The sequence below is a fragment of the Ovis aries genome, chromosome 3, assembly GCF_016772045.2.
Source record: "Ovis aries strain OAR_USU_Benz2616 breed Rambouillet chromosome 3, ARS-UI_Ramb_v3.0, whole genome shotgun sequence".
Taxonomy (NCBI): Eukaryota; Metazoa; Chordata; class Mammalia; order Artiodactyla; family Bovidae; genus Ovis; species Ovis aries.
The window spans coordinates 224,386,286-224,405,874 of NC_056056.1; the positions used below are offsets into that span (position 1 = coordinate 224,386,286).

The 19,589-nt window shown below is 60.3% G+C and overlaps 1 protein-coding gene across 2 annotated transcripts in view; it reads left to right on the forward strand.

Moving 5' to 3' along the window:
- Positions 1 to 12,372, forward strand: part of TAFA5 (TAFA chemokine like family member 5) — a 179,560-nt gene extending 167,188 nt beyond the window's left edge. For both annotated transcript variants that reach the window (XM_004007052.5, XM_042247899.2), the window contains exon 4: positions 10,303 to 12,372. In XM_004007052.5, coding sequence (XP_004007101.3) covers positions 10,303 to 10,311 — 9 coding nt within the window. In that variant the 3' untranslated portion in view covers positions 10,312 to 12,372. The remainder of the gene's footprint in view (positions 1 to 10,302) is intronic.
- Positions 12,373 to 19,589: the final 7,217 nt, after the last annotated feature.

A 19,589-nucleotide genomic window follows, 5' to 3' on the forward strand; every position in this document is an offset into this window, starting at 1 on the left:
GGCTATGGTTTTCCAGTAGTCATGTGAGAGTTGGACTATGAAGAAGGCTGAGTGCCGAAGAATTGATGCTTTTGAACCGTGGTGTTGGAGAAGACTCTTGAGAGTCCCTTGGACTGCAAGAAGATCCAACCAGTCCATCCCAAAAGAAATCAGTCCTGAATATTCATTGGAAGGACTGATGTTGAAGCTGAAACTCCAATACTTTGGCCACCTGATGGGAAGAACTGACTCATTTGAAGTGTGAGGTCAGTCTTCCCGCTAAGTTCCCTGGCAGAGCAGCCTGATCTGCTTAACTCAGAGTGCGTGGCCTTGCTCTCTGCGTTTCCATTTCTGCATATATAAAAATGGGCAAAATGCTATTCTCTGATTCCTAGGGCTGCTCGGAAAGTGTCAAAGTGTTAGTCGCTCAGTTTTGTCCAGTCCTTCCGGGACTCCTGATGCGACTGTGCCCACCAGGCTCCTCTGTCCATGGGATTCTCCAGGCAGGGACACTGGAATGGGTGGCCATTCCCTCCTGCAAGGAATCTTCCTGACCCAGGGATTGCACCAGGGTCTCCTGCATTGGCGGGCAGATTCTTTACCATCTGAGCCACAGGGAAGCCCCGCCAGGGCTGCTGTAAGGGTTGAGACAGTGAGAACGTGAACAGCATTATGTGGGGCCGGCACTTGCTGGACGATACAGTGTGCACGTCTGAGTTATTGCTAAATCTCATTTAGGATGAGGCCAGCACAGGGCACCTGTGGGCACAGGGAAGATGGACTCGTCAACACACTGTGGCTTAAATACCTTTATTTTTTAGCTCAGAACAAAAATGAAGAACCCAAGCTATAGAAAAAGCCACCTTCAAAACGAGAGGAGAACACCTGTAAAGATGAAAAAGAAATATTAATGATTTTTTTAAGGCAGGGGATTGATCGTTGCATCTCTGGCAAAACTATAAAAATGCATTTTACTTCTGTCATGTAGGTTTTTTAAAAGTTAGAACATGAACCTGAAAGGGGGAAAGAAAAATCAGCCTGTAATGGGGCCTCAGATTATTCAGGAGCATGTGCATAGCTGGGCCGCTGATCACGACCCATGGAAATCTGATTAAATACATCGTATTCTGGGGGCAGGGGGATTAACAAGAGTAACCAAAGGTTACTGTTTTCCAGTAAAGGTTCCAGATGTTTTAACTGGCATGTTCTTGAAAGCGTTCTGCACATATGTGTCTCTTCCCCAGATTGGAAGATGCAGTAAATGACCCTGTTCATTTTAGGGGCTGGTGAAACCCTGATGCCAGAAAGGTCCCCACAGTTAAAGTTCGCAGAGAGTCCTTTTGTTCGGTAGAGAGTTTTGAGTCTGTGATGTGGGCTGGGTGCCCTGCCAAGCACTGAGCTCCTTTAGCCAATGCCTGAGGCCCTCTGGGAGCCAGCATTGTTTCCGGTGCGCACAGGCTTCTCGGGGGATCCCTGCCCCTGGGGTGAGTGCTGATTAGGTGATTTTACGCTGGCACTGACATTAGATGACAGCCGGCTGATTTCTCCAGGCCTTCAAAAGAACCGAGAACAGTCCACCACACAGTAGATCTATATGAGATGCAAATACACTTTAATATTTCAGAATCAGGTAGGACAACAAGCTCTGTCAGGAGATCAAATATAACACGTGTTCTAATTCAGAAGATGTGGAAAAAGACAGCAGTCAAACCCTGTATTTATTCCTCAGGAAAGATGTCACAGGAGCGATGTTTGCAGCCCTCCAGGGTAACCTGGAGGAGAAGGCGGGCCCTCCCAGAACCCAGGGTCCCCCTGGAGCCAGGGCTGACGCTGCACTGCACGTGGGCCCCACCCGGGCCCTACTGGGCCGAGGGCCGGCGGCTGTCATGAGGCTGGCCTACAGCCCCCCAGGACTGATTACTTTTTGGAAGTTCTGGCAAAGGCACTCACAAAACCATTTGATATGAGAAAATGCAATCACTATTACTTACAGAAAGTGAACAGGTACTTCCTAAACTCTGGAGGATCACCTTAGTGCCTTGAAAACGAATTAAAGAATTTGTTAAATTAGACCAATTAGGAGCATAGAAGTTCCTCTACTTGCAACTTAAACTGTCACAGACTGGAGCAAGCTCTGGTCTAGATCAGAGGTCAGCTGACTACCACCTGCTGGTCAAATCCGGCCCCCTACCTATTTTTGTAAATAAAGTTTTATTGGCACACAGCCTGGCTTATTCACCTATATATCGTCTAGGGAGGAGATCCAGCCAGTCCATTCTGAAGGAGATCAGCCCTGGGATTTCTTTGGAAGGAATGATGCTAAAGCTGAAACTCCAGTACTGTGGCCACCTCATGGGAAGAGTTGACTCACTGGAAAAGACTCTGATGCCGGGAGGGATTGGGGGCAGGAGGAGAAGGGGACGACAGAGGATGAGATGGCTGGATGGCATCACGGACTCGATGGACGTGAGTCTGAGTGAACTCCGGGAGATGGTGATGGACAGGGAGGCCTGGCGTGCTGCGATTCATGGGGTCGCAAAGAGTCGGACACGACTGAGTGACTGAACTGAACTGATCATCTTGGGATTTGTTCGCACTGCAATGGCAAAGCTGAGTCTTTGCAGAGAGACCTTACAACCTGCAAAGTTGAAAATGTACACTAACTGGCCCATGGTAGCGTGAGTTTGCCGACCCCAGACGAGGCTAATAAAGGCTCATCAGTCCTGAGGCCTGGGGCACAGAGTCAGCAGTCCCTTAAACATGGGTCATTTAGGAGGTGAAAACAGTAGGTGACGTGTGTAGGCAGCTTTAAGGAAGAAACATGCCCACTGGCTCGTGGAGGAGAGACTGGAAAAGAGCCTTTGTATTCTTACCTCCAAGCAGCTATGTGTAGAAAGCGTAATGGTTTCATGACAGTTAATAAATGAAAGTGAGAGAGAGGAGAGCTCCATCAATGGCAGGAGCAAACACGAAACAACGGGGAATGAGTCTCGTGAAAAGAAACACCTACAAAGATCATGACGAAGCCTCACCATGGGAAACTTACAGAGACTCGCAGAGATGAAAAGAAAGATGTCACGCACTTTGATAAGGCAGGGATTGTCTAAATATTATGGCGTTGTCCTTTCCAACTTGGTGTTTAGATTTAATACAGTTTCAATCAAATCTCCGATGAGACTTTTCTGGAACATCACAGAATGATTTCACGTCTCATGTCGGCTGGGACTCAGCCACAGTGTGGAACAGGGCTCTGGGACGTGCCCCAGTGTCCCCCTCCCGTGGGGGAGGGACACAGGGGTAAAGAAGCTTTGCGAGTGGACCAGCGCTGGGCAGTGTGGCTGCAGCCTGGTTCTGCCACTCACCCAGCTCGTGAGTCCATAGAGGACGCTGCTCCATGAAGTTCCCAGGATCCAGTTACCACCCACGAGGATGTTCACTCTTCCGACGCTCTTTCTGATCCAAGGACCAGACCACGTGGCCAGCACGAAGCCAGATGTCGGTGCCACGGACAGGGGAGCCGGGGGAAGGGGCAGCCCACGACAGCGGGTGCTGAGAACACCCGCTTTATATTTGGGGGAGATTCAAGAGGGGTCCTTACCTCACCCTCATCCCAAATTAAATTTCCTATGGATTACAGAATAAAACAAGACACCGGAAACCATGAGCTGGCGGAAGGCCGGTCCAGGTGGGCATTTGAGTTCAGGAGGAAGAAGGACACTGAAGGTCCAGCAGCCTGAACATGATCAGTGACCAGCAGCGATGATGGCGGACACCCCTGATGCTGTTCTGAGCACACCCGGGGTCCCCAGGGTCCCCGTGGGCTGCCGTCACCCGTTTCACAGCTGAGGTCACCCGGTGACCGGGAGGCTGACACTGGGCCATCCTCAGGGGCAGCCCCGATACCCCAAGCTTCTGAAAGTCAGGCTCCCCTCCACAAGAACTGAGGCCAGTGGAAGGTGGGCCTGGGGGCCTGCCCGGCGGGAACTGGTTCCCAGCCCGGGAGTGGGTAGCAGGCAGACGGGGAGAATCGCAGCTTGGGGCAGAACCTTCCTAAAGCATGAAATGTGGACGGAACGAGTGAGGAGAGGTTCTCCATCCCAGGGGTCACGGCACAGACGGGCACGGCTCCCAGGGCTCCCAGGCTGGGTCCCATCTTCTTCAGCTTCACTCTGAAGCCTCACAAAGGATGCTGGGAGGCGTGTGAATTCGCCAGCCTTTCTGGAAAGTGCTGGGCAATGCGTCATCAAGAGAGTCAGAGATGCACGTGTCAGCGCCTTTGGACAACGGGCTGGCGGTTGCTCAGAAAGTTAGATACACCTGCCCCGTGACGCAGAACCCCTCTCCTGGGGGCTCCCTGGGATGGGATGGGGGTGGGGGTCACTGCTGACGGGTGTACTCTGGGGAATGTTGGCAAGTGTTGCAAGCTGACCGTGGTGATGGCTACCCGGCTCTGAACGGACCAAACCACAGACTTGACCCCGTCAAAGGGCACCTCGGCTGTGAGCTGTCCCTCAGTGAAGCTCCTTTTAACAGATGGATGTGGTTAGATATTTGAGCCAGAAGGGGTGTGGCCGGATCCTCGGCCTGCTCCCCACGCTCCCCTGACTGACAGCCACCTGGCGGGGCCGCCACACCCTCTGCTGACACGTGTCCCCCTGAGGACTCGGCCTGGGTCCAGCCGCCCTTCGGAAAAGCCGATCCGGTCCTGCTGGGGGCAGCTGAGCAGGTGGGGAGGTCAAGGACCGCCCAGTGCGGAGCTGGAGGGGGCTGGGGCGGGGGTCCACCCACCGTCTCAGCCTGGGGGCCCCATCCAGGGGGGGGCACCCCTGCAGGAGCTGGGCAGCAGCTGAACAGGATGTTGCCGGGGCCCCGGCCTCCCCAGGCGGAGTGGAGGCCTCTGTCTGCCGCCTCCCTCTGCCTGAGGCCAGGCACTCACCGCCTCCTGGGGAGACGGCCTGCAGGACTGGTGCGGGGAGCGAGGTAGGCAGTGGCCCCAGGAGCCCCTGGTGTGTTATAAGCGCTGCCTCTCACGTCTTCTCCGTCTCGTTGTTCCACTGGGACGCCCACGCCAGCAATCAGCCCCGCGCGGTGTTTCACACACACACACGCACACACACTCACACACACACACACACACACACACTCACACACACACACACACACGCACACACACACACGCGCACACACTCACACACGCGCGCGAGCACACACACACGCACACACTCACACACACGCTCACACACACGCTCACAACACACGCGCACACACGCTCACACGCGCACACACACTCACACACGCGTGCGCACACACGCACACGCACACACACACTCACACACACACACACGCTCACATCGCTTGTCCTCCGAGGGCCTGTTCCACTGACCGGTACAGCATCCCCGCCCCGGTGAGTGGGTGCTGAATCGGCTCCTCTCCTCCAACGCGCAGGGTCTGCTATGCGGGGGAAGGCTGCTGAGACCCAGACGAGCTGACTGTCCAGTTCACTCACATTCCTGCCTCGGGCTGGGTGCTGGCCGCCCTCCCATCCTTTGTCAGTTCTTGACCAGCCCGGCCAGAGGTGGGGCCTGCCTCCCCCCGCCGTGGAAGGCCAGCGGCTTGGGGTGATTGAGGCCACACAGCAGCTTTGTTAGCCAGAGACCCCAGGAGGGGAGACCCGCGGCCAGTGCTGAGCCCAGGAGGGCAGGCGTGGCCAGGGGCCAAGGTGTGAGGGTAGCTGGAGAGGGGGCCCTGAGGTCAGACCCAGCTTCTCCCCGTCGGCTGGGGCCCCAGACCCGGGCCCGGGGGTGCCCTGGGGACGTGATGTGCAGAGCGGCGGTCTGCATCCCCTGACGCGGAAGCGGGGGTGTCTACCCCACACTGCTTCGTAGGCATGAGGGGCAATGTGCTGAGGCTGCAGGGCAGGGACAGAGCTGCCCACCCAGGCGTTCCCTGCCCCTGCCTGCTGCCTCCCCTCCCTGGCTTCTCTCATCAGGGGCACCGTGGAGGCCTGGCCCTTCAGAACTGGCTCGGCAAGGTCCCACAAGACCACCGCAGCCCACAGTCTCCAGGACAGATTCCGAGGCATGGGCCATGCCTGCTGTGTGTCATCGTGGGTGTCCCTGCTGGTCTGGGGCATTCTGTGTGACCTTTGGGGGCTGTGGGCTCCAGGGGACGAAGCCCTTCGCTCCCTGACCACTCGGGACCCTAAATATCAGGAGGCGGCATGGCTGTCCCCTTCCTGGTGTCCAGCAGCCCCAGAGGGAAGTGCCAGTGGGGTGGGGACAGACAGCTGTGGGGGCAGCCGCGGTGACCAGTGGCTGCGATCGGGGCAGCCAGGCTGGTCCCCAAGGGGCGGGCGAGGAGGGGGCCCCGCCGTCTCATGCCAGGCGTCCCCGGGCCGCGCGCTGCCCTGGCCTCTGTCTGCAGCCCCGCCATTTGCGGTGTCCCGTCTCTGCCCTGTCTGCCCCAGGCATCAGCCGCAGCTGTGAGTTTTCAGCAGGACTTGGGTCTCCAGGTGGCCGCCTCCCTCACGCCTGGGCAGAGGGGGCCACATCTGAGCATCTGCGCCCCTCTGGGAATGAGCATGTCCCTCCCTCCTCGGGTGTCTGGGACCTCCCAGGTTCAGGGCTCAGTTAACAACACTCCTCATGTGTGAGGTCAAGAAACAGTCCCAGAGCCGCGGTCACGTGGCTGGCTGGGTGTGGAGGGACGGTGCTCAGCCTTTCCGGAAGCCTCTCCCCAGGCTGTACTTTCTCCGCGGTAACAGCCGTCGTGGTCAAGGCCTCACGCGCGCGCCGCCGTCATCTTGTGGCCCCGTCATTGTTTCCGTGTCTCTGCTCTTCATCAAGACCTCTTGCTCAGGGCGTTCAAACCAGAACCCCGAGCTTCCTGAACAGAAGATTCATCCAGACCTGGAAGGCAGTGGGAACTTTCAGAGGAACCAAGAACACAGCTCTGTGGACTCCTGGAGCTGGAGAGTGTCCCTGTGTTTTGTGAACAAAGCTTTATAGTCTCCAAACACTGAGAAAAACCAACTCATCACCTCGGAACACGTGCTTCCCCGGCTGATGGGAGAGACTCACCTAGACGGGAATGCGAGCAGGTCCACAATGCCAGCTCAGACCAACCCCCAGGTGCATGGACATGGAGGGGACCCCAGGCCGGATGCCCCCCTCCAGAGACAGACAGACAGCTGCCCGAGCTCCTGGAGGAATGGAGCCCACAGTCCCACCAAGCCTGGGGTCCCGGTCGCTGACTCTGCTTGTCCCTGAGCAGGTGGAGGCAGGGGCCCTGGGGCTGAGGCCCCCAGCTCAGGTCTGCCTCCCTTCTCGTTTGTCATCCCCAGAGCTCAGGCATGTGGTCCCCAGGTGTGGGGGCAGCCCGCCAGGAGATCCCAGGGGTCCCTGGGGGTCTGGCCTACTGTCTCGAGGGGTCTGTCCCCAGGGAAGGATGCTGGAAACCAGAGGACCCTCTTTCCAGCAGAGCAGCCTCCCGCCGCCCACGGGGGCCAGCCGAGTGCCATGAGGACCAGCGCAGGGCCCTGAGCGGGGACCCCGAGACGGGTCTCGGCCATGAAATCCCTCGCCTGGAAACGCATCTCTGCGGCCAGACGGGCCCTGTCAGCCCCGCCGCAGCTGGTCCCCGGGCTCCTGACCGCCTTCCCGGGCTGCAGACCCGACTCCCCGGCCTCTCTCCCCGTCACTGAGCCTCGGGACCAGCTGGCAGTCCCCACTCATGGGTGCTGCTGGGTGGGCCAGGCCTTTTGTCCCAGACAGACACAGCCTCTGAGGACGTCGGGCTGCCCATCCATTCCTGATGGTCAGGCCGAGGCCTGGGCCGCTGAGCCCCGGCCTGGCCTGTCCAACTGCAGCCCCCCTCTGGTGGTTCTGGGTCTGCCTCCCTCCGCCACGCAGCCTGGGCCCTGCGGCAGAAGGAAGGGGACTCTCTGGGCTTGGGAGGAAGCTGGGCGGGTCCCCGTGTTCCCCCGTCCTGGCTGGGCCCGTGTCGGGGGGACTGGTCGGAACGGACAGGGGCCTGGTGTCCTTCCTGCCCCACCCACCTGCCCGCCCAAGGTCAGGAAAAGCCAGAGGCCAGGGGGTGTGGGGGGAAGCGGGGGCCTCCTGAGGATGGGGGACCCCCTGAGACAAGCCCTAGGATGGTATATAGACTGAGTCGCTTTAAGCCATGAAGGTGTCCCCAATGGACTCCCAGCCCTGCTCCCCTCCCAGAAAAGAAAACCTGGGCGTCCACAACACGGCCCAGACCGAGCTCGGTCCGCGGGTGGACCGAGCTGGGCGGCAGGCCCATGGGGCACGTGCCGGGGCCTCTCGCAGGCCTGCGGGTGACGAAACACACGTCCTTGTTCAGATCGGGAAGAAACGCAGAGCCCGGCCAGACGAACTGGCACAGACAGGCGCGTGACCAGGACCCCGCTGGTGAGCGTGTTCCACTCCTGGCCGGTACGAGGAGTGAAGACGAGTCCTCAACCAAACCCTGCCTCTTTTTGGTGGAATTACGGGGCGTGGGAGCCTCTGCTGTCTGAGTTCGCAGACGTGAGAAGCAGCCCCCCAGGTGGGGCTCAGGGGGGACGCTGAGACGGTCTGGCCCCTGCCCACCTGTCCTGGGGTTGGCGCACGAGCATGGACGTGGCCAGGGGTCGCTGACCACCCGGACAGGCTGCAGGCTTGTGTTGGACGACGCAAGCGTTCACGCCAAGCCCCGGCCTCATTGTAGCTGTAACACAGAGTATGTGAGCTGTCACAGAGTGCAGAGGAAATGCACTAATGTTATCAAAATATTTACCTTCAGGTGCGGAAACGTGGGTAGATTTTTATTTTCTTTTTATGCTCCAGTGTTTTCCCATTTATCCATGAATAAGAATTTATACGGAAGAAAAAGTGGGTTCAGAGCATCCTTTCTTGGTTAGCCCCTCGAGCTAGCCCATGAGTGACCAGGCTGGATGGTCTCAGTCGTGGACATGACTGGACAGGTCAGGGAGGGGCAGCTGCCCTGGGCTGTGGGCAGCAGAGCAGAGGGTGGAGGGTCACCACCCCTCCTGGACTCCTGTGTCAAGCACAACACGCACGGGGGCCTCTGTCAAACTCGGGAGAGCTGGGGGAGGGGTGCTCGCTGTGGATTAGGGTCAGGGTCCCAGGGCTGATGGGCAGCTGGTCAGATAGGGAGAAGCATGCAATCAGGACCCTGCATCGGTCTGGACAGTGAGCCCAGGACCCTGCACCGGTCTGGACAGTGACCCCCCCAGGACCCTGCATCGGTCTGGACGGTGACCCCCCCAGGACCCTGCACCAGTCTGGACAGTGAGCCCAGGACCCTGCACCAGTCTGGACAGTGACCCCCCAGGACCCTGTGCCAGTCTGGACAGTGACCCCCCCCCAGGACCCTGTGCCAGTCTGGACAGTGAGCCCAGGATGCCTCCCACCCCAGCCCTGCTCCCCGCCCCCTCCTGGGCTGGGCCTCAGTCGGCGGAGACAGAGGGGCTCCAAGCCTCTCCCCCGCTGCCTGCCCTCGTGCTCACCACCCTCTCCAGCAGCGCGTGGAGCCCCCTCGGGGGCATCTATCACTCAGACACGTGCCCACAGCCCTGGGGTCCCACACCAGTCCTGCTCCTGCAGCCCCTGGGAGGCCCCGTCCTGCCGAGTGGGTGGGCCCGGCGCGGGCGTGGACACTGGGTGGGAGGCTGGGGGGGTGCCCCTATCCTCTGTCCACTGTCTTACCCGTGACGCTCCCGCTGCAGAGCAGAGGCTGGGGACCCCTGTCCCCTCACGGCGCTGACCTGGCATGTTGTGTCATGTCCCCGAGACGCCCCAGTGCTGCCTGGGGGGCTGTGCACCCATCAACCAGCATGCACACCTCAGTTCTGCGTCCTGCCAGGGGCTCTGTGGGGGTGAGGCACCCTTGTTTCCAGCGCTCTCCTCTGTGCAATTATGTAGCACCTGCTGTGTACACGGTTAAAGAAACAGGTCAATGCTGCCCAGACCCAAGGACCTGGCCAGCACAGGGCGGAGGACAGGCAGTTCACACCAGCAGCTGAGAGTTCCAGCATGTTCCCTTGTCACGGCCAAGGGTGGGAGGCAGGGCCCCACCTGGAGGGAGAGGGTGTTCCCAGGGACTTCTTGTGACAAGCATAGCTTTCTCCTCCAGTTTGGCTCTGAAAACTAGTTTTTGTCCTTAAGAAGGTCTGCTGGCGTCTTTCGAGCACATTGTCTGGGAGAAGCCAGCCTCGCGGTGTCCCTGGGCTCCTGCTGTTCCCGACGGGGACCCTTGGTATGTGTGGAGGCTGATGGCTCTCCTCTCTCTGCTTCTTAGGTCTCCTGACAAACACAGCCCCAGAGGGGCCCCAGGAGTGGCTCCGGCTCCCTGGAGAGTCCACAGCTCTGCCACGGTCCTCGGCCCGTCGTGGACGCCACCTACCCGCTGCCATCCGCCCGCGCTCCATTTCTCTAGCCTGTAAGGACAGCCTGCTCCCTCGGCAGCCCGCGCTGAGTCTGTCCGGCCTCCCCCAGGACTCAGGCCGGGGACACACCGCGGGGCCACGTCGCTGGGCACCCCTGGAGCCTGGCCTGGCCGCCCTCCCGGCGTGGACTCGGAGAAGGAGGAGGACGAGGCTGCAGCCCTGCCAGCCCGAGAGTGGAGGACAGCGCCGGGTGCCGGGAGGACTGAGTCTCGGACGCAGACGTGGCCTCTCCTCGAGCCCCAGACTGTCCGAATCGCTTTTATTTTCTTATCCTTTCAGTATATCCAATAGACCAAAGAGCAAAATCTATTTCCACGTGGACTCGCCCTCACCATCCGAGTCCCTGGGTTCGACGGGGGGTACACGGGGGCAGAGACGTGCCGGGGCGGCCCCGCCCCACGAACACTGCGGGCCCCGCCCCCGCCCCGCGCGGCCGGAGGACGCGGCCAGAGGACACGTGGCCCGTGATGCCCCCACGCGGACCCCGCGGGCGCGCCTGCCGGGGACCACAGCCCGCCGCGCACACCTGCTCCTCTGTACTTAGGTGGACCTTCTCCTACTAAAATCACTTTCTGTTTTAACCAGTGCGACGCGCCTCTCGCCGCCCCATTCAGATAGCGGGACAATCCAGGATCCGCAAGAGCATGTTGGGTCTCCCATGACTGCTGTCTCATCTGACCGCCCTTTAGCTCCAGAAAGCAAATTAAAGAAAGCGAAAGTAACACTTGTTTGAAAGAGATCATTAAATGTATTTTGCAAAGCCGAAAGTTATATATTTAACAGTTTTTATATGTTGTATATTTGTAGAAAATCCTATTTAACAATTCATGTGGCAGCCCCAGCCGTCCCTGAGAGGCAGGCCGAGACAGGGGCCTCCCAAAGGGTCTGGGGTGGGTGTTGGGGACCTGCACCCCCAGACATAGGGGCACGCAGTGTGCGGAGGGGGCAGGACTCGGGGGCAGCGGGCTGAGGGCCAGGGGGCACAGGCACGCTGGTCGGTGACACAGAAGGGCCGGTGGCCTTTCCCTTGCTCTGGGCTGCATGGTCTGCCCCCTCGGCCTCCGTCCTGGGAGTGTCCAGTCCTTGGATCACGCCTGTTCCGACCAGTTTTGTTTCCTGTTTTCTTACCCCTCTCACGTTCGCAGACCTGGAGGGCAGTTGGCAGCCGACCTCATCTCCCCAGTCGGACGCCCCCTGTGATCTCACCCTTCATGCCAGAAGGCGGAGACGGTGGGGGACGGGCCGAGCCCGCGTCTCCCGCATCCTTCCTGCGAGGTGGGGTCGCCAGGCCCCACGGATAAGGGACAGTTACGTTTACCTTCCCCCGGCCACCAGGCGCCAGGCCCCGTTATCTTCCTGAGTTTCAGCTGAAGTATACTACCTAAGAGTCCAATTAACAGGCGTGCTATGCTAGGTCTATGATACTAAAAAAAAAAAGTTATAAAAAACTATATAGAAGTTGTTCCAGCCACCCATAGACTAAAGATAGGAGAGAAGCTCCATTTATTTAAGACCCATTCCAACGTCCATGAGTATTTAGTTACCTTCGGTCACCACAGATTCACAGGCACGTGTATCCTGGGGTGAAAGAGATGGCTGGGGGTGGCGTTTCTCACCACAGAGGCGGCGGCCGCGGGGTGCTGCCTCGCCCCAGGCTGGCCCCAGGCTCCTCGGCCCGCGGTCACTCCAGGAGTGGGGAGGGAGGCCTCGGGAGGGTCCCCGGCCCGGCGCACCTCTGCCCTGCCTGCCAGCGTCCCCACCACCTCCCCCTCGCCTGTTTCTTTCGACAGCGGGTGTAGACACCTTCTGTGGGCAGAGACTGGGAGTTTGATGTGTTGCTGCGTTTTCCCCCTTGTTTTACAGGATTCGACTTTGTGTTGATTCAGCTAAATTATGAAAATAAAGAGAAACTCCTTTGATAAGCACGGCTTTTGTTCACTGGCCGCGGTGTCCTGGGAGGGGCTTTCGCCGGCGTGGCTGGCAGAGACAGAGCTCAGGGCACAAGTGGTGACAGGGCCTCCTTCCCGGGAGGCGGGCCCCGTGACCACGTGCAGGCGAGAGCCCTCCAGGCGTTTCTGGACCCCATGGAGGCTCCCTGACGCCCAGCCCCAGGCAGGCGAGCAGCGCCTGACCGGTAGCTACTGCTTCATCCCCGGCCAAGCCCGTGGGAAGGCTGCCAGCCACCTGCCTTCACCCCCACCGGGGTCTGTGAGCCAGGCTCTGCTCCTGCCCCCAGGCCCAGCTGCAGAACCCTGCTCGGGGCTCCAGAAGACCCTTGTCTGAAGGCCCCCCTTTCCAGGGAAATCCGCTCGGATCTCCAAACAGCAGACTCCGGCGTGTTCCGAATTGGGGCGGGCTGTGACCATCAGCTTGCAACTGCTCTTGATAAAATTCCAGCTCTGGGACCTGCAGCCTGGCGGGCGGGCTGTGGGCATCTCGAGGTCTGTGCTGGATTTGAGGAGACTTCATTGGCCTTGGAGCCACTCCAGGGAGTGAAGGAGACCCCGCCCTCCGGCACAGAGCCAGGCTCATCCCGGGAGGGAGGAAGAGGGACAGAACGCAGGCCTAGTTGCCACCACAGGGCCTCCCAGGTGTGCCCTACACTGTTGGCAGCCTGGGCATCCATGACAAAAAGGACCTGCGGGGGACTACACCACAGAAAGCAGCTGGGGGACTTGGCCATCAGAGGCCAAGAGGGCAAGGCAGTGTGACCGGGAGAGGGACCAGCCCTCGCCTCCTCCCTCTGTGCACAGGGAGAAATGTGCTGGAAGGGGGCAGGGGGTGTGCCTGCCAGAGGAAAGTAACCTCCCCTACCCAGAGCCATGTACACGGCCGCTATTCCAGAGCCTTCTGGGCATAGCAGGGAAAACAGAATCGAGAGGCCAGAGAGGAAAGAGCTTCATAACCGCCAGGGTTCATAAAAGCAGACCCTGATCTCCAAGTGGAGCCCGGTGTACCTGTCTAGTGGGCCGGGTGGCGCTGCAGTGACAGCCGACCTCTCTGAGGCCGACCTTCCCATCAGCAGGGCTCTGCCCTCCCTCCACAAGCCAGGGTGCCCGGCGAGGGCGTCTCCGTGATTTGGGGACACGCAGGCATCAGAACCCACCGCGAATCCCTCCGCGTGGGAACAACGTCTGCCTATCTTCCTGGCCCCCGCCTCGCCTCCCAGAGAGGGCCACCCCACCTCTGGCCCGGCCACGCCTCCCCTGACGTGGTCACGCTCCTCCTACCGGCCACGCCCCCTCTGGCCCGGCCACGCCTCCCCTGGTCTGGCCACGCCCCCTCTGGCCCGGTCACGCCTCCCCTGGTCTGGCCACACCCCCTCCACCCTCTCCACTCCAGGCTGGGGCAAGTCTGTCTCTTCCAAACAGTTCTGCATCTGTCGTCTGCTGACTTGAGCTCCTGGCCTCAGTTTCCTGACCCACCAAATTCGATAGGCCTCCCTGCTGCCCACCTGCAGGGTGCAGAAAGGAAGTGAGGTCCTCCTCCCCATGTGGCGGACGGTCACACACTCCCCCTAAGGGGCCCGGTCCCAGCCAGGCTGTGACCTGAGGCTGGGCAGGCGTGGACGCTGTCCCCAGGAGGGGAAGGGCTGCTCTCCAGCCCCTGCAGGACAGCCTTGCTGGAGGGCCGTGCTCCGCAGGGACACGACCCTGGGCTGCGGAGGCCACCCCGCTGTGTGTCAGGAGGGGCAGGAGTCTGGGAGTGGACCCGGCTCCCCGCACAGCCCGGATGCGCTTGCGCTCTGGACCTCGGCTTTCCCATTGGTGGAGTAAAGGGAGTCTGGCCGAGCTCACCGGGTTCCTGGAGAGCAAGGAGGAGGAGCACGTGAATCGCCTGGCGCCTGGCAGCCTGAGAGAACGGGAGTGCGGGTGCTGATTTAGGGGTGGCCCCGTGAGTCAGGGCCACCAACACTGAGCCATCTCTCGGAGCCCGGTGCTACACCCTGTAGCTCCGCCTCCTGGAAGGAGTGAAGCAGGCTGCGGGGGGAGATGGGGGTCCTGGGGGCATCTGCCTGCAGGGGCAGGTGAGGTTTCCTGGTCAGGGGCAGGGCAGGGCTTCTTAAGCCGATCCCACTGTGACTGTCTCTACAGCGATCAGGCACGCCCTCCACGGTCGGTTCCTGGACCAGCCAACCAGGACCACTGTACGTGCCTGTGTAGGGAGTGTGTGCACATGCATGTGTGCGTGTGTGTGTGTGTGTGTGCCTGTTTTCATGGTCACCCTCGTGTGCTGAGCACTTCCTAGGTCAGGGGTCCAAGTCAGGCACCATCACCCAGGGAGGCTGTCGCCCCCCCGAGTGTGCGTCTGTTGAAACCCTCTGTGGAGGTGAGGCTCAGGAGGTTCCCAAAGGTTCCCAGGGTGCTGGGCTCAGCAAGAAGCGTGGGAGCCACCTCTTGTCCTACTGGTCTGAGTGGGCCCGGTGTCCCCAGCAGAACCCGTGACAGCACCCGAGTGCTACCGAGAGGACCCACTTCAGGGCTCAGGAGGCTCCCTGAGTGGCTGGGTCAGCCCAGCCCAGGGAGGCAACACCAGGGTGCTGAAGGGGCTCCTGGCGGAGATGGGGGTGGTGGGCGCTCGGGGAGGAGATAGAGAAGGCAGACAGGAGTGGGAGGAAGTGGGCTCAGGGGCCCTGGGGAGGGGGGACAAGGAGAGGGGCTGGAACGGGTGTCCGGGCCTCTCAGCGCAGCTCCAGGCCCTCAGGACGGCAGCCTGCCCTCCCAGGACACATCCTCGTGTTTGCCCACTGGCACACTTCACCCTGCACCGGTACTTGCTGGCTGCCCCCCACTAAGATGCCCCCATCCCACGGGGGTGGCTCATACCCTGTGTCCCGCGCCGGGGGTCCTGTCACGTGGACAGGGGACCTGGCAGCTCCTGGGCCAGGAACCTCATGCGGACCTTCACAGACGCTGCCCTGCGTTCCCAGCTCCACTGGTCGGGTCAGAGCTCACAGCCCTGGTCTGATTCAGGTCTGTCCTTCTGTCTCTCAGCCACCCTCGAGACCTCCAAGGCAGGGCCTGATCACCCAACGCACAGCCTGTCACCCCTCCACTCTTCCTGGCCTGGGCATCGGGCGTCCCTCCTGAAGGTGGGGGTGGGCTCCCTGCTCTCATCGCGCTGGAGGACCCGCGTGCGGCCTCCTGGCTGCCCAGCTGGTCTCCTGGTCGTGTGTCTTCTCCATTCAGTCACTGGCTTCCTTAGGGGACACACTGAATCTTAAATTATCTTGTATTTCTCCTCCTGCGCCCAGCGTCATGGAATTGCTTTAAAATAATAACCACATTTATTTTCTGCTTCTATAGATGTCACCTCATTTACTCCTCCCGCCAGCACCGTGGGGAGGAAACCCACCTCCTGCCTGCTGGGGGTACAGGGGCCCCTGCCACTGGGGCGGCTCCCAGTGGGCCCGCCTGTGATGTCGCGGGCCCATCATCCCTGGGGGCTCCTCGCCAGGAGAGGGCTTTATTCCAGGGCAGGAGGAGCCCAGAAGTTGGCCACCCAGGCCCGCTGCACCGTCCAGTCCCGTGGAAAAGACTGGGAGTGAGCCTGGGAGGTGAGAAAGGAACCCAAACGGGGAGGTGTCCAGGCCTCAGCACCTCAGCTCCGCAGAGGGCGAGTGCTAAGGAAAGGTCCCTTTCCCCTCATGGCTCAGATGGTGAAGTATCCGCCTGCAACGCAGGAGACCCAGGTTCGATCCCTGGGTCGGGAAGATCCCCCGGAGAAGGGAATGGCAGCCCACCCAGTATTCTTGTCTGGGAAATCTCATGGACAGAGGAGCCTGGTGGGCTACAGTCCATGGGGTCGCAAAGAGTCGGACACGAGTAAGCAATGAACACTTTCACTCTGAGGCATGTGGAAATGGTCAGGAAGGTTCCACTGAGGACCTCTGCAACAGGGGAGGTCAGGTTCCACGCCCAGCAGAGTGGACAGACGGCTGGAGATTCACAGCCACGGAGCAGAGTGGACGGAGGCTAGGACTGGACACAGTGGGGCTGGGGTTCCCGTCAGCGAAGGTGGGTGCCCTGAGTCTGACACGGCAGGGCTCTGGCTAAGACGGGCCTTCTGAGGTTGCACACGGGATCCCGACGCCAGGCTGGTGATGCCAGAGCCGGTCAAGGGGAGTTTTGGTCATGAGCCTCTCTGAGCATGGAGATGGTGCCTCCACACAAGCTGCCGCCGCGCGGCCCTCCCATTTGAGCCTGGCCTCACTTGCAGGAAGACAGAGGAAGGAAACGCCCCTGTTGCCAAGGAGACGCCGAGACGCCTGCTGAGCCCGTGGTCTCCACTGGGCCCCCAGCGCTCCTAGGAGAGGGGGGAGGAGGGTCGCCCCAAGGCACCGGTGACGCTCAGTCTGACACTGGCCGGGCCCTGGCAGGGCCAGCCCACAGGCAGAGGTTGGCTGCAAACCCCGGGGCAAAGCCCGCCCCCGAGTGACAGGTGACCCGGTGGGAACGTCCAGGCCCAGCCCCCAATGCTAGGGATGGGGCCCGGCTGCCCCTCCCACCCCAGGCCCCATCGGTGAGGGCCCCCGGGGCCTTTCTGAGGGACGAGGCCTCACCGAGCTGGACAGACAGACAGCCTGGGCTCCCTTCTGAGCGACGTGGACCACCCAGCCCACGTGGGGGCCATGGCCCCATGCGCCAGCCCCATCTCGTCCCAGAAACGCCACGTCATATGTGGGTCAGCTAATGCGCTGGGACCCACAGTGGGACCATCTGACTGGCTCAGACGGGTGAGGCCGCACCGGGCGGGGCCAAAAGCCCATGCCCCGGACTCCCGGGACACGGACACAGAAGGGGGCCCTGCCCCTGTGCAGCCTGGCAAGTGGAGGGAGGAGGCCGGAGGGCCTTGGGCTGAGTGCTCAAGAGTGTGAACACAGCACCGAGTCCCGGAACCGCACCATCCAGGAGCGGCTCCGATCCGCTGTGCGCCTGCGGAGGCCGCTGTCCCTACAGGAGCATCCGTGTTGCTCAGGGACCAGGTCCTCACCCCACCCCAAGCAGGGGCCTGGGACCCACCGGATGCCCCCACCGCCTCGGGCCCGTGAACCCAGAAGAGTCTCCTGGGGCAGAGGACAGATCCGGCGATGAGCGCGGGTCCCGGCAGGAGTGCCTCCACACAGGCCGCCGGCTCTATGGAGCCGCCACCTCCCACTTTCGAAGGGCTGTGGTCAGCTCCCGGGGCCGAGCGCCCATCAGTAACTGCGGGTATGACAGAGCCGCTAATGAAATCGATTTGGTCAAGTTATCAATTTAATGCCTAAAACGGAACCGATCTCATCCCCAAGGCTGGAGGCTGGCTGTCATAAGTCACCCAGAGAGAATGAGCTTCTGACTTGCAAATAATTAAACTTACTTTTCTGCTTGGGGTTCATAAACTTCCCCTTAATTATGACTGCGAGAGCCCCTCAATCATCTGGGGGGTGAGCTGCAGCCTGAGGAGGCCCATCCCTTGGGGGAAATAGTCTGTGTCACGGGCTTTGGGGGGTGCATCCTGGCGGGGGTCAGCCAGGTAGACACTCAGGCTCCTCCGTGTGGGGATCCCCCAGACCCTCTCAGCCCTGCTTCATCCCCTTCCATGCAGACACTCTTTTCACAAGAAGATAAGAAACATTAGCTACAGGAATGGCAGCAAGCACACTGACTGCTCTCCAGAGACCACGTGGCCACTGGGATCCATGCTCCTGGACTTTGTTCCTAACCAAGGAATTTCTGAACAGTCTCCTTCATCCAGAAACGATTGCCTTTGCTGTGATCGGGTGACTTGGCTTCTGTGTTCCATAGTCAAGGTGAAGCCAAGGTCAAGGCTTGGGGGGGACGTTCAGGCCCCGGGGTGGTCGCCCTCTCTCCAGCCCCCGGGGTGCAGCCCTCAGCCCCAGCGACCCTGGAGCACAGGCTCAGGGGCCGCGGGCATGCACTCTACATCCAGGAGGGGCCTCAGTCTCCCGCAGGGCAGAGCTGAGTGGGGGTGGGGGGCGAGGGGCTGAGCGGAGCTCCCTAGGGGCAGCGGGACAGCTCCTCCCCGTGCTGGGCAGTGCTGTCCTGGAGGCCCTTCCAGTGAGGCTCCAGGGACACACCTGCCTGGGGGAGGGCAATACAAATGCGAATATTCCACAGCAGTGGGTGAGGGTTGTGCTCAGATGCTGAAATGGGCTGTCTGTTAGTGAGACCGTGCTTTGCCAGATGGTCAAAGAAATTTCTGTTTTCCCAGTTAGCTTTCCAGACAGTTTGATCCCAGGATGTGTCTGTGTGTGTGTCTGTGTGTGTGTCTATGTGTGTCTGTGTGTGTGTGTGTGTGTCTGTGTGTGAATGTCTCTGTGTGCCTGTGCCCATGTGTGTGCATGTGTGTGTGTGAATGTCTGTGTGTGTGTGTCTGTGTGTGAATGTCTGTGTGTGTGTGTGTCTGTGTGTGAATGTCTCTGTGTGCCTGTGCCCATGTGTGTGCATGTGTGTGTGTGAATGTCTGTGTGTGTGTGTGTCTGTGTGTGAATGTCTCTGTGTGCCTGTGCCCATGTGTGTGCCTGTGTGTGTGTGAATGTCTGTGTGTGTGTGTCTGTGTGTGAATGTCTGTGTGTGTGTGTCTGTGTGTGAATGTCTCTGTGTGCCTGTGCCCATGTGTGTGCCTGTGTGTGTGTGAATGTCTGTGTGTGTGTGCCTGTGCCCATGTGTGTGCATGTGTGTGTGTGAATGTCTGTGTGTGTGCACACAGACATATGTTCGTGGGAGTGTCCAAAGTGGGTGTCAGAGCCCGGATGTCTGTGTCTGGCCCCAGCTGATATCTGAGGAGGGTCCTGGCTCGGGGGAGCAGTTTCCTCAGTGACAGGAGGGTACTCTCCGCCTGGCACAGTGTGGGGCAGGGCCAAGCCCAGTGTCCTTCCGCGGGGACAGCCCTCTACTTGGCCACGTAACCCACCAGAGAGGTCCCCCAGACACGAGCCCCACAGTCCAGCAGGCATGGGGGAGGGGTGCCTGGGGGCCCGGAAACGTCTGGCAGCAGTGTCCACCCTGGAGCACGGAGGCAGCATCAGGTGTGGGCTCCAGGTGAACTGTGGTTTTCCAAAAAACGGAGAAAAAAAATGTGTTAAAGGGGAAGATGCTGTAGGGAACAGGAGTGCGGGAACCAGCGCTGTGGCCAC